Here is a 14,000-nt window from a genome sequence, read left to right on the forward strand (position 1 = left end):
TAAATAAATAAAATATACATTTATAATAAGTAAAGATTTGGTAGCCTGCCAATGTGAACTCCGGAGGGTGTAGAACGGGAGGGTGTAGAACGGTAACCGGAGGGTGTAGAACGGTAAAGTAAAACGGGAACCGGCCGCGGGCGTTTTATACGCCGTCCCTCCCTTCACTCGCCGTTGTCCACTCCGCGGCGTCCCGAATCTGGAACTCGGCGCCGTTGTCCACTTCATCACACCGACATGGGGAGCTCTCCCATGGGGGCTTTGTGTGTGTGTGTGTGTGTGTGTGTGTATATATGTGGGTGCCCATGGGACGACACGTCCAAAAACAGCCCCGTGCCGCGTCGGCTCTCATTCATATTCACATAAACAGACGCGGGCGCGGCCATGTGCAGCTAGGTGCTTAACAGAGCGGGTCAGTGGCGGAGTGGAGGGGGGGTCGTTCTCCAGGCCGTAATTCAAAAAGAGAATATTAGGCTGACAGCGCGGTTATAGCCGAGCCGTACGTCACCGCAAATGGACGCGGAGTGAATGTGACCACGCATTAGGAGATAACCGGAGCGGTGGAGGAGGCCGGGCGGCGGCGGGCATTAAATCTGTCCTCTCCTCTGCCGGGAGGTAATGATCTGACCGAATCAACAGAGCTGTCTGGGGAGGCGCGCAGACAACAAATCCCAGCTGAGATGTTAAGGGCTCCGTACCTACCGCTGTGGTGAGGATGAAGGAGACAAACAACACAGTCCACCGCTAACTTCAAAGAGCAAGGTCAAGGACTCAGGCTGTGTGTGTGTGTGTGTGTGTGTGTGTGTGTGTCTTGTTACAGAGCCGCAGTGCACCGGTTGTGCAGATTCGGCCAGATACCAGCCTGCATTCATCCTGGTATTAAAACAGACCTCGTTTATAGCAGAATCTGGGGAACTTCATTATTGGGCCATATCAAAAAGCACAAACGAACCTACAGATGTACAGTACAGGCCAAAAGTTTGGACACCTTCCCATTCATGTGTTTTTTTTTATTTTCTGGACCATTTACGTTGGTAGATTCTCACTGAAGGCATCAAAACTATGAATGAACACATGTGGAGTTATGTACTTAACAAAAAGTGGAGACCTGGACTCCACAGTCACCGGACCTGAACCCAATCCAGATGGTTTGGGGTGATCTGGACCGCAGAGTGAAGGTAAAGGGGCCAACAAGTGCATTAACACCTCTGGGAAGTCCTTCAAGACTGTTGGAAAACCATTTCAGGTGACGACCTCTTGAAGCTCATCGAGAGAACGGCAAGAGTGTACAAAGCAGTAATCAGAGCAAAGAAACTAGAATATAAAACATGTTTTCAGTTATTTCACCTGTTTTTGTTAAGTACGTAACTCCACATGTATTCATTCATAGTTTTGATGCCTTCAGTGAGAATCTACCAACGCAAATGGTCCAGAAAATAAAGACAACACATGAATGAGAAGGTGTCCAAACTTTTGGCCTGTACTGTATATGAATCTGTTCATTTTGAGGACATGGGTGCACAGTGAGAAAGAGCCATTTCAGATCAAATTACCAAATTATAAAGCGTCGTGCTAATCCGTAGGACGTAAGTGACAGAATAGTCAACTGTTGTCTGGAAATGCTGGAGATGAGATTCCTATGACGCGTGAAAGCGATACAGCAGAATGGCCGGTCGTAAGTGACAGGCTAATTAATAACAGGGCCGTCAAAAGAGAAATATGAATTGGGAAGGCGGCCCTCCACCAGGCCGAAGAGGGCTCCATTGTACGGGCCGGGCCTGAATGGGGAGCTTCCCCCCGCGAGCTGCAGCCGCCAAGCCGGCAGAGCCCCGGCGAGGGCTGGAACACTGGCTGTCAGTAGGGCCTTGTCCCGCTGTCAGGCCAGCACCACGCTCATCGATCACAGTCAGACCCCCTCCCCAGCCCCGAGTCCCATCCACTGCCGGGGGTCCATCCCAAATAAACAGCCCCTCTGCCCCTCCTGCATCTGGACAGTGGGGCCTGCATTCCTCTGTCTGTGGTTACCATCTTTGAAGTGAAAAGCCCCCCCTCCTCCCTCTCTCTCTCTCTCGCTCTCCGACTCTCTCTCGCTTTTTCCTCTCGCGCTCGCTCCGCTCGGTGGAAGGTGAGCTGATAGAGAAGCAGTCGGAGGAGCAGGCAAGGCCCAAAGCGCCGTGGAACGGCGGCGCAGAGACGGCCATTGTTTTATCTCTCTTTCCACCATGATAGTTAATTCCGAGACCCAAAACTCTTTTAAACATTCTTTTTATTTTATTTTTTTAACTCGTCAACAAAGCGCGTGATTTAGACACCGTCTCCCCCACATGCCGATTACGTGTGTGACACCCCACTGTTGCTCGATTTTAATTCGTTTTGTTGTGCGTGCAAGAATGGGATTTTTGGGGTGCGTGTTGGAGTGCGTCAGTTTTAAACGCAGATGGCAAAAATCCCGCAGTGAGAAAACAAACAACCTCGCACATGAATAGATTTCCTTCCCAGGCGCTCGGTGGCGGCGCTCAGCAAAATACTGGGAGCGGGACGTGATGCGATTCACGTAAAAGAAAGCGATTTTTCACTGTGTGACCTCAGTGTAGACAGTGAAAACAAAATGTCAATTTCATAAGAATAATTCCAATTACCAAATATGCAGGTGGAGCTGTAATTATTAATAACGTGAATGATGTGTTATTCTCCGTTCATTATGGTTAGTTAATATCTTTTTTAAAAACTGTGCTGGGTTCCAAACCACGTACCCAGACAGCCACTGTGCACACAAGCATGTTCAATAGAGTAACCAGTGATGGCCTAGCGGGTATTCTGATGGCCGGACCCGTAATCTGAATCCCGAGCCGCCAAGGTGCCACTGAGGTGCCGCCGAGCAAGGTGCCGTCCCCACACACTGCTCCCCGGGCGCCTGTCATGGCTGCCCACTGCTCACCAAGGGTGACGGTTAAAAGCAGAGGACACATTTCGTTGTGTCGCCGTGTGCTGTGCTGCACTCTTTCACCTGCATAGAACGTAACAAGTGAATAAATAAGAGACTGTGGTGCTGGTTTCTGAGGCTTTAAGGGGTTAATTTATGACAATACGTCGATGGAAAATATCACGGAGGGGACTTTATGGTGGAAAAAAGCCTGAGGGCTGGACATTTTGCGGACGAGCAGCTAGAAAAATACTCAAACGGTGAGTGTCCCCGCTTTTTAAATTGATAGAAAAACCAAACACGGTGAGTCAGAGGTCCCGTAATGGCTTCCATCTGGGACCTGACCTCAGTTTATGAACAATAATTCCTGCCATAAGGCCCCGGAGCAGATCTGGAAATGACCACGTCCCCTGCAAGAAAGCCGGCAGGTGAGTGGAGGCTCTGCACTGCAAAGGCGTTAAATCGTGGCTGTGCAAACCCCATATACAGCGGGCGTGGCTGCGGGTGTGGGCGCGGGTCTGCTCCTGAGTAACAGCGGAGCCCCAACCTCAGTGATCGGTGACTATGAGCTGAATCGACCACGGAAAGCGGGGCTTAAGTCAACTGTGGCGCACAGAGCGTTGCTCAGCCACCGCGTCTCGGGGCCGAGTGCCAGCAGTCGGCAGGGTAATAAAGCGGGGGGCACATCTCCACCCTCTTCCAGACAGAAGCCGCCTAACTTCACAAACTTTTTTATTCTGTTTAGTATTATGCTCTTTCCTCCTGTAGTGGGTGTAAGAGGAAACGGGAAGAGGAGAAGAAGGTCTGATCAGGTCTGATCCTGTAGGGGATTATATAATATTATTTGAACATCCATCCTTGTCCATAACGCCATAAACGTCCAAACCTTCGTACGGTCTGAAATTGAGGTGAGGAAGATGAGAGGAAGTTTAAGAGGAAAGGGAGCGTGGCAACGCGTTGACGACTTAAATGGGACATGGTGTATGGAGGTCAAGAGGGAAGTAAGCATGAGTAAGTGGCAACCGCACTACTGCAACTTTCTACCAATGACGTCTTCCGTACACAACGTCGTCGCGCTGATCCAGGACCTCTGTTACCAAACCCACTCCTTCTTGCCTCTCGGCATCAAACAGCGGGTCACTTCTTGTCTTCTGAGAGCATCAAGCCTTCTCTCGTCCAAAAAAGCACACATCCCCTTTTCAGTTCTGTGGTGGAACCAACTTCTACATTTCTACATTCCATCATTTACGGGATTTACCACACGCCTTTATCCAGAGCGACTTACAATCAGTAGTGACAGGGACAGTCCCCCCTGGAGACACTCAGGGTTAAGTGTCTGGCTAAGGGACACAATGGTAGTAAGTGGGATTTGAACCTGGGTCTTCTGGTTCATAGGCGAGTGTGTTACCCACACTCGCCTATGAAGGCCTTCTCCAGGCCTTCTCCACACTGTACTTTTGGTATATAAATATAAGGTTCTTTGCACTTTAATGGGGTTTGTGATGGTATGATCGCTTGTGTCGATCAGCAACGTAGCTATACGGATATGAAGATCAGATAAGGAATACAAGAGCTTCCGCTAAATGCCATAAATGTAAATGTGAAGGTTGGCTCCACTAAGGTCGAAGCAGAAACAAGAATGCCAGACAACATCTCATGGAGGAAGACAGTTGGTTAAGTATTAAGTACATACCTACAAAGAAATGGTTCCTAATAGCCATGGTGCTCTGTGTCGAACCCCAAACTTAAACCCAAAGTTCAGGTACCAACTGGAGTGTGTGTGGGGGGTTTTAATGAAACATTTTCCTCCCTATTCAAAATGAGTACCATCAGTCCTCACTTTCGCTGAAAATCCCGCTGTTTTATGTTAGCGAGGACATTTGATATTCATGGCGACAGAGGAACAAGGACACACAGAGAGAGAGAGAGAGAGAGAGAGAGCGGGATTTAACACGTGTGAGCATCCGAGCCCGTGAGGTGACAGTGTGCAGGGTTCTCTGCGGTGACGCCCTTCACGTCTCTGAGCTAAAACAGACCCAGTCTGGAAAAGCCCTTTGCTCTTCAGACGCATCCCGACCGCGCCGGAGCCGGAGTCCCACGCCACTTCCTGCCCCAGGTGCGGCAGCGAGCGGGATGACGGAGCCACACGGGGGGGGTTCATCCGAGTGTGTGTGCAAGAGAGCAGAGGGTAAAGCGCTTAAAAGGACGGTGCGGAGAGTGATGCAAACCACATGGCACAAGGTCCACCTAAACGGCCGCCGGGACCACGGAGCTACCTCGCAGGTCCACCAACCGATAATAATAACTGGTGAATATCTGCGGAGGCCAAAGGTCACATGGGAGAGTGAGGCACCTGGAAAGCTCCGTGTTTTGCCGGCGCCGAGGACTTGAATTGTGTCCACTGAGCGCCCGTCAGGGAGCCGCAGCCTTCGCAGTCATTAGCGAAGGAATTAATGAGCCGTCCTGCTGCTCTGCCCTAAAACAAAGCCAGGAATCCGAATAATCTGTCCTGCTGTAACTCTGCACGCGACAAATAAGAATACAATTAATACATACAAATGACAAGAAGCATGATGACATTATGATATTTAAAGAATTGCTGTATCGCAATATTTAAAATGTTAGGTCAGATTACCAGTCAAACGTTTCAACCCACATTCAACACACACAGAAGCTATAAAGGTGGCTACTTTGAAGATTCTAATACAGCAATCATATTCAACATTTTTGTTGACAGAATAAAATAAAATCCAGAATAAATCCAGAATCAGAATTCAGAATCAATTGAATAGTTTGCTTTGATATATATTCTATTGGTGTAAAATCATACACCGCAGTGTACATCACACTGTATGTCTATTGTGCTTTAATGTATAGTAGGGTGGTCGTAGCCTAGCGGGTAACACTCTCACCTATGAACCAGAAGACCCAGGTTCAAATCCCACTTACTACCATTGTGTCCCTGAGCAAAACCCTGAGTGTCTCCAGGGGGACTGTAAGGCACTCTAAATAAGTGCATGTGATAAATGCCACAATTTGCTGTAAATTTAAAATAATTTTATTAAATGTAATCAATTAACTGTGAATAATACATAATGGAGCACATATTATTATTTTTTTTATTATTGGACTGTAATGTTGTATCTTTGATTATAGTTTCAACCTTTGTAACTGAAGCAGCATAGTTCCACCTGCCGCTATTCTAACACATCGGCACTCAAATGTCAGGAAAAGCAGAGCAGATTTCCGCTGAATGACATCCATCCACAATCCTGAGGGTCTTCGGTGGCTTGTTAAACTGACCTGCTGCACTTCTCCTCATCGGAATTAATAAGATCTGATAACTAATCAGGGATCGCAGGCGTGCGGATTGTATATCCTGGTAAATCCGGCAGGAATGCAAACCACTGCGTCTCTCAGAGGAGCTCCGCGGCAGCTGCGGGCGCGGCCAGGCCAGCGAGCGGACAGACATCCGGCTCGTTCGGCCCCTTTTTATTTGTTGTGTTAAGATCAAATGATGCTTTAAAGGAATTTCACACAGATTGCGGACAGTTCACCTGCTCGGTCTCATTACGCCGAGAGATCAAGCCCTTAATCCGACTGAAGTTTCTCACCGAGGCTGTTGCCTGTTCGGAAGCGGCTCGAGATCCTCAGGAAGGTAACCGCGCTGATAAAGCTCCCAGCGGATGCGTTATAAACGCCTCACCCCCTCCCAATTCTAACCTATTTACCAACGTGGATAATGAAATTGACCTTCATTTATCTTTTTTCGTGAGTAAAATTAAGTTTAAGTGTCTTGAATTATTTGGCACATGAGCTCTAAATGACTGATATTTATCTAAAATGTAATATGTAATATCTTATATTATTACTTTTATGAATAGAAAAAAAAAGTTTGTAATACGTCAAGCTCCCAGCAAAAAAAACCTTTCTGTTGTATTAATTTTCATTTTTACCAACAGTATGACTGTTTAAAAGTGCTTTAGTGGATTTGTAAAATACAATTTGACAATTAAATAAGGTTTACATTCATGTCTCCAGGTCAGAAGTGTCAATCACATGCGCACACACACACACTGTTACGTCCCAGACAGAGACTCTGAACGTTGCACAGCGGCTGTACACCTCAGGCCGCCTCGGCGTATCTCCATCTTCACTGCAGCGATCAATCTGTTAACACATCATGGCTGCGGAGTGACGGGTGAGTTAGGCCATTTCTCCGCACACGGCGGGCTTGTGAGTGAAGGTGCAGCTGTCCAACCCGGGTAACATAACCCCTTATTAGTGTCCATTAGCCTGCCCTCAAACTAATAAGAGATTGTCAAATAAGGTCCAAACTTTCGCACAACCATACACCAATTTGCTGTCGTTTCAAGGCAGAGACGATGCGAGCTGAAGCCGGAAAGGTGCGGTCCGACTCTGAACCCTATGGCGGAGAGCGTGGCTCAAGCTCGTACAGCTACGCGTCACCACGCACTCCGAAGATTGATAAATTGTACGAGCCAGTCACCTCCAGTGGCAGAAGTCTGGAGCCAAAGCACAAAAAAAAAGGCAACTTGCCAGTAAAAATGCGTGACCACGCACAACTATTTGAAATGTATGGTCGGGGTGCATACATCAGCATTTGTATTCGGTTTCACTGAAAGAGACATTTTTGGCTGAAATCCCGATTTGCCTCACCCACAGTGTTGGAAAGGGTGGAAAAAAATGGCCGGTGTTCAATAGATGCCATGAAAGCGAAGCGACGCCTCAGTAATGCGGGACCATTTTACAGCAATTCCAGTAAATACGGAAAAAAAAAACTTTCATCGAAGGGTCAACCTCCACTCACTTCTACTGAGTCCCTGAGGAAGACTCCAGTGGGACTGTGATTTTTGACAGTTTCAGCACTAACACAGCCAACCACTGTGAACTCTGCTGTCCGGTCACCGCAACCTTTCCGCAAATTTGACCGTCAAGGGTCCATAGAAGGTGCGGCATTTTAGGCAACGATCCCAAGAACTCCCAAAAATAAATTATCCTGGAAAGTACATCAGCTCCATATCAAATCATGCTTTAAGTGTGTACATTATGAATAAACACGTTGGCGTCCCAGAGATCGTAGCTTCGGTACGTCCCAAGTGTAAAGCGAGCTGGTCAAGTGCCTCGGTGCACTAATGGAAAAGCCACTTGGCCCTACAAGTTTAACACTTGGTTTTAAAAAGCTCCTCTAAATCTCTCACAGACGCCGACATGTGACCAGAGCCCAAAGTCGACGTTTCTTATCACGTAAAGCGTATACTGTTGCTGCGCATGCGTTCGCCAGGACGGAAAAATGTTCACATTCCCGCAGCTGTTCGCCATATACGGTTCCAGCCCCATCACTGATACCTCCCCGTCCACACAACACGGCATTCCCTCGAAAATTCCCAAACACGTCCTGGACGAGCGGGACGGAGGGACACTGAACACTTTATGAGGTCTGCTGATTTCTCCAGGGAGGCGGCTTAACTCGAATAATACCAGTCTGAGCCGCGCCTCGCTGGAAGCCAGCTGCCAGTCTATTTATTAACGGCCTCCTCGACGACACGAATACCTCGACACGTACGCGTTTACGTCCATAAGCACGCGAAAAACATTCAGAATTAATACAGCTTGATGTTATAGCTACGAAATATGTCACAGTAGCATCCATTTCAACACCGTTATCAGTGCTACGGACAGGACATAAATTGACAGAAGCCTTTCAATAACCAAAGCCGGGCAAACATATGCATTAAAAAAAAAAAAAAGCTGAAAGTATGCGCTGGTAACCACGATGCTCATAATTTCACACTGACTGGGGAAAAAGAGAAAGTTAAATACCCAACGTAATCACCCAAACAAGGAACAGATGATGACAAAGGTTCTCAACAGAGAACAGAACGGACACGGCAACGAGTAACTAAACACGTTCTGCTTATAGAGGGCGAGCAGGGCCAGAGGCCAAGGCAAGGGAACAATATCACACATGATTTTGATAAAAATATATCTCCATTATATATAAAAAAAAAATCATAGAATATGTACTGTTGCAATAACAGTACTTTAAGGCAGGAACGAAATTAAAATGAATCTTTTTCACTTTCAGGACAGTAATCCTGAAATTGTTCAAAAGTGTAAAATGCAAAAGTAAAAGTGTGAGTGATGTTGATGTTGCTATGAAGAGATGTGCAAGAAGAACTGGGTGTACATACATATATGCATACATACAGTACAGGCCAAAGTTTGGACACACCTTATCATTCAATGTGTTTTCTTTATTTTCATGACCATTTACGTTGGTAGATTCTCACTGAAGGCATCAAAACTATGAATGAACACATGTGGAGTTATGTACTTAACCAAAAAGTGGAGACCTGGCCTCCACAGTCACCGGACCTGAACCCAGTCGAGATGGTTTTGGGGTGAGCTGGACCGCTGAGTGAAGGCAAAGGGGCCAACAAGTGCTAAACACCTCTGGGAACTCCTTCAAGACTGTTGGAGAACCATTTCAGGTGACGACCTCTTCAAGCTCATCGAGAGAATGCCAAGAGTGTGTAAAGCAGTAACCAGAGTAAATAAACTAGAATATAAACATGTTTTCACTTATTTCACCTTTTTTTTTTAAGTACATAACTCCAAATGTGTGTGCTTCTTACTTTCCTGTCTCATAACCAATTCAAGTAAGCCCACAAAGAGGCAACCCTCTCAGCCAAAATAGTTCCTTTCCCAATGCCCGCTTTCCATCACCCACATCTTCTTCTCCTCCTCCTGCTCCTCAGCCAGCTATCCTGCACGCCAAACATGTGTCCATTTCCTCTGTTGTCCTGATGAGGTGATACGGAGGAGTGTTTCACTGGCCTAACTACTTCAAGCTGCTCCAGGCTGAGATCCATTCTCCCTTCTGGGGAGGAGAGTATCAGTAGAGCAGGGTGGCTCTTTTCTAAAACATTTCTATGTAAATGATAAAGCTCCACTGATGACATCATCTCACTGCAAAACTTCTGAACATACACATAAAATAAGAAAATAATCTATAATCATAAATTGTATCCCAGCAAGAGACATGGTAATGTCAGTTTCTGAGCTTTTGTCCAACAGAATCATTCAAAGAACATTGCACTGATGAACGGTAGAAAATGGTCCGTGAAATGGAAGTTACAGGGGAAGAATCAGGGTACATTGGGCAAAGAGAAAGAGGAAAAGGAAGAAACGGTCCAGAGACAGAGAGGTAAGCCAAGATGGAGACAGCCAAGTAAGAGAACTTCCAAGAAAGCAGAGAGCACTTTATACAGTAAAAAGCGTAAATATCTTAGATCTAAATCCCGTTTACTGCAGTTGTGTTCCTGAGGAAGACACTTACGTTGGTCCAGGGGAACCTGGAACCCTATGAGTGCGGATGTAACAGTGACCAGCGACAGGCTAGATGTCTACTTCATGCATACATTCTGAGTAAACGATGAGCTACAACACTAATCCCAAAATTAGCTCAATTATTTTGAGCTGTCAGAAATGATGAATTAAGTGTCATAAATCATAACGTAGCCGCCCCGAAATGGATCTCAATCCACGGTCTCGCTATGAAGAATAAGTATATATGCTCTGTCACAGATCTTTCTACATTTAGGTATAAACATTTTTGCATGCCGCCGTAAGAATGAGTAAAGCGTGGTAGAGGGAGAGCAGAAGAGAGCTGTGAGGACTTCAACCATCAACGGTACCTTGGCAGGTGACCCCTCGCTCCTCGAAGCCGATGTTGCACAGGCATTTCCCAATGGGCACCAGCCACTCCCCCTCGGTGCTGCAGTACATTTTGGGCGGCTCCTCCTCCTTGGAGTTATTCACACAAGAGCCCCGCACCTCCACAAGCGACTGGGTGTCCATGGGCACGGTGTCAGGGAAGGTCGCAAGGTTCCTCACCATGAAGGGGCACTTCTTAAAATACACCCGCACCGACACCAGGGCCACGCAGGCCCCCACGTCCTGGAAGGCCAGGTAGAAGCCCTTTTTGGTGACGGGCCCCACCTCCCGCACCTCCGTGTTGAGCTTGAGGATGCGGTCGCCCAGGTCCATCTGCGTGAAGCTCTCGTCGGCGGCGATGGTGTCGATTTTGGAGAACTGGTGCTCCCGGAAGGTGGAGCCCTGGTCCTCATCTGTTTCCAGGTAATGCAGGTTGAAGGTCTCCTTGCAAGTGCCGAGGACCATCGGGATGCTGTTGCAGTCTCTCAGGGTGAACTTGAGCTCCACGTAGATCTTCTGGGCGGAGTGGCGCGGCACCCAGCTGGTCCGCAGCCAGTTGTTCTGGCTGTACTCCATGACGTTGCACACCTGGAAGGTTCGTATGGGCGTGTAGTGCTCGTCCACACCGCTGATCTCCTCCCACTGCGAAAAAGACGAGAGATCGTTTAACGCATCCGAGTGACACCGGGCCGCGTGGTTTACACATGTCACGTAACACCAAGACAAATGCTCAACACCTTATTCCTGGGTAATAGGGACACTCTAACATTAACAAATGTTCTCCGATTAATGTCCCTTTCCAACCATTTGTAATTAACGTGCGACAGAATGAATGAACGCTCCACACAAGAAACGATTCTCTTTCCGTAAGGAGAGACTTCTAAGTACTCCAGGCCGCCGTGGTTTGTCATGTGCTCTGTCCAGAGTCGTGCTGCACCGGGGCCAGAGCCACGAAGCTTTCAGGGCTTAACATATACAAAGGAGTCATAAACGATGAATGGAGGGCCTGTGTTTTCTATTAGAATAATAGAGCCTGGAGTCCGTCTCTCCCCTCACTCCGCAGTTTATAAAAGCCCTTAGCTGAGTGAAACCGTCCCTCTTAAGTGCCTGTGAGATGTTCATTACCACGCTGAGCATGTGTCTCAGAACAGAAGAGCGAGGCTATTTATAATTCGACTGTGCTCCTAGTAAAATGAAACACCCAAGAAAGAGACGACGGCTTTTTGATTTCAGAAAATCTGTCTGTTTCCACTTTCTTTTTTTTTTTTTTTTGGTTCATAATAAGTACAGCAAAACATGGGGAGAGGGGGACAAACGAAAGGAAAGGCCTAAATAAATGAGTGGAGAAACATATTTTGAAGTGGTTTTCAGATGTCAAGCCAACACCCAGCTACAGACGATTTTGGGGTGACCGTCAACAGTTGGATGAGGAACGACCCACAATAAAAACATTCTGGTAGAAGAAAATTTCAGAAGACATTTAACAAAATTTGTAAGTGCACAAAATTAATGGAGACAATCACATTGTGTAAGAAGTAAGTTAATTATATATACAGTACTGTACAAAAGGTTTTTCATATTCCCAACAGTAGCTCTGGTTTTGGATGAGTACCTGAATGGGTAAAACACAAAACTAATAATTAAATAGTGAAAGTTGCTTTAATTTCACCCGATCTGAAAATAAAAATATCTACAGATATCAGAACTGGATCCTAAATCTGTAAAATATCTCCTACAAGCAAATGTCTACACATGCAGAACAATATTATATAAAAGACACTCAAATTACTTTTGCACAGTACTCTATATAAAAAGAGAGAGATACACAAGCATATATATTTTTTTTTTAATTATTTGAAGTCCATATATCCAGACAATGCTTATTACATTTGCTTATTAATTTATACACTTGCATATTTATTGAAATAACCAACAAAAAGTGTGTATATTAAAAATATTGATTTTTGTTCTGAAAAATGTAAATCGAAAAAAATTGTATATAACAACATGAACAAAGTTGTTTACCCAGCTTTGGCAAAATCGTATCGGTCGCTCTGGGAAATATCTATTTGTGAATCCAAAGGGTTCAATAAGGAACAATATCACCAGAATCATGCCTAGAGACAATCTTCACTCGCCTTTAATCATAAACCCTTTTTTGGTTGCCTTTTTTTCCCTTCCAGAAATATCTCAAATTTTCCTGCCAAGAGAATTCTGCTCTGATTATCTCTTCTGGAGCCAGGTTTTATTTGAATTTTTTTATTTTTTATTTCATCAATTGCACGGATCCATATGGAAGCCTAATTAAAGAGGGAAGAGAGTCGCATTCAGCTGCTCCCACCAAGAAGCATTCTAGGAATGAGCGTGAGTTCACTCAGAGTGCACACACCAGCGAGCCGCCACAGTATCCAGTTTGCAAAGTTATTTGTTTATTAGTTTTTCATTTTATTGCTCCAACGTGGAGCGGCGAGACGCTCAGGAGAATAAATCAGACGTACAAAAGCAGCGATTTGTCTGTATTACTCTCCTAGCATGAGGTATTTCTGCATTGCCAACTTGGTTTCCACCAGAGCAGTTGATGTCCCAAATGAAACCCAGGTGCCTGGGCCTCGGCGCCTTGTTATATTCCGCCGAGCTGGCGCACACAGACCGAACGAAAACGTCCCACGCAACGGAGAAGAGCGCGTCACGCATGCCGTCCAGTGTCGCCAATGACATCGCCGGGGCCATTTTTTTATTTGATTTGAACTATAAGCCTCTTTGAGACGGGCTTTCATTCTGGGGCACCTCGAGTAACCTGAAGCAGACACCCTCGGACCATCAAAATATCGGGCCGCAAACGCACACCATGCCTGCGCCGCGCCCTCCCAGGTCCCTATCGGAGACGGAATCTTGGCATTGCGCAACTCCACCATCCACGGCGAGGTCGAGGCAGACTGTAGGCTTGGACAAATATCTGCTTACAAAAAGGCGCTCTCCCGGCAAGAGATGCGACGCCGAAAATCCGCAGTTGGCGCGCCTGGCGAGGGCCTGGTTCGCGTCCCCCCGCGTACAGTCACTGTGAAGGCCGGCCAACTGGTAAATACTTTCGACTAATAGATTCCCTGGCACCGCTGGACGAAGTCAAGGAGAGCTTATGTTTCGGGGAGATATGTAATAAAATTATAATCCCGCGCTCTCTCGTGTTACGGCGGAATTGCATTAGTTAGGAGAGCCCGACGTTTACTGCGACTCGCCCGCCGGTATCACATGCTCGACTCATGTACGCAGATATACACAGTGCCAGCTCCCTGATATCAGGTCTCGCTCTTTCTGTCTGGAACTTTGTGAAGTCAAA

The 14,000-nt window shown here is 46.5% G+C and overlaps 1 protein-coding gene across 3 annotated transcripts in view; it reads right to left on the reverse strand.

Annotated features, from left to right (window-relative positions):
* Window positions 1-14,000, reverse strand: part of epha3 (eph receptor A3) — a 76,517-nt gene that overhangs the window by 54,312 nt on the left and 8,205 nt on the right. For all 3 annotated transcript variants that reach the window (XM_028990299.1, XM_028990298.1, XM_028990302.1), the window contains exon 3: window positions 10,645-11,305. In XM_028990299.1, coding sequence (XP_028846132.1) covers window positions 10,645-11,305 — 661 coding nt within the window. The remainder of the gene's footprint in view (window positions 1-10,644; window positions 11,306-14,000) is intronic.

The sequence above is a fragment of the Denticeps clupeoides genome, chromosome 9, assembly GCF_900700375.1.
Source record: "Denticeps clupeoides chromosome 9, fDenClu1.1, whole genome shotgun sequence".
Taxonomy (NCBI): domain Eukaryota; kingdom Metazoa; phylum Chordata; class Actinopteri; order Clupeiformes; family Denticipitidae; genus Denticeps; species Denticeps clupeoides.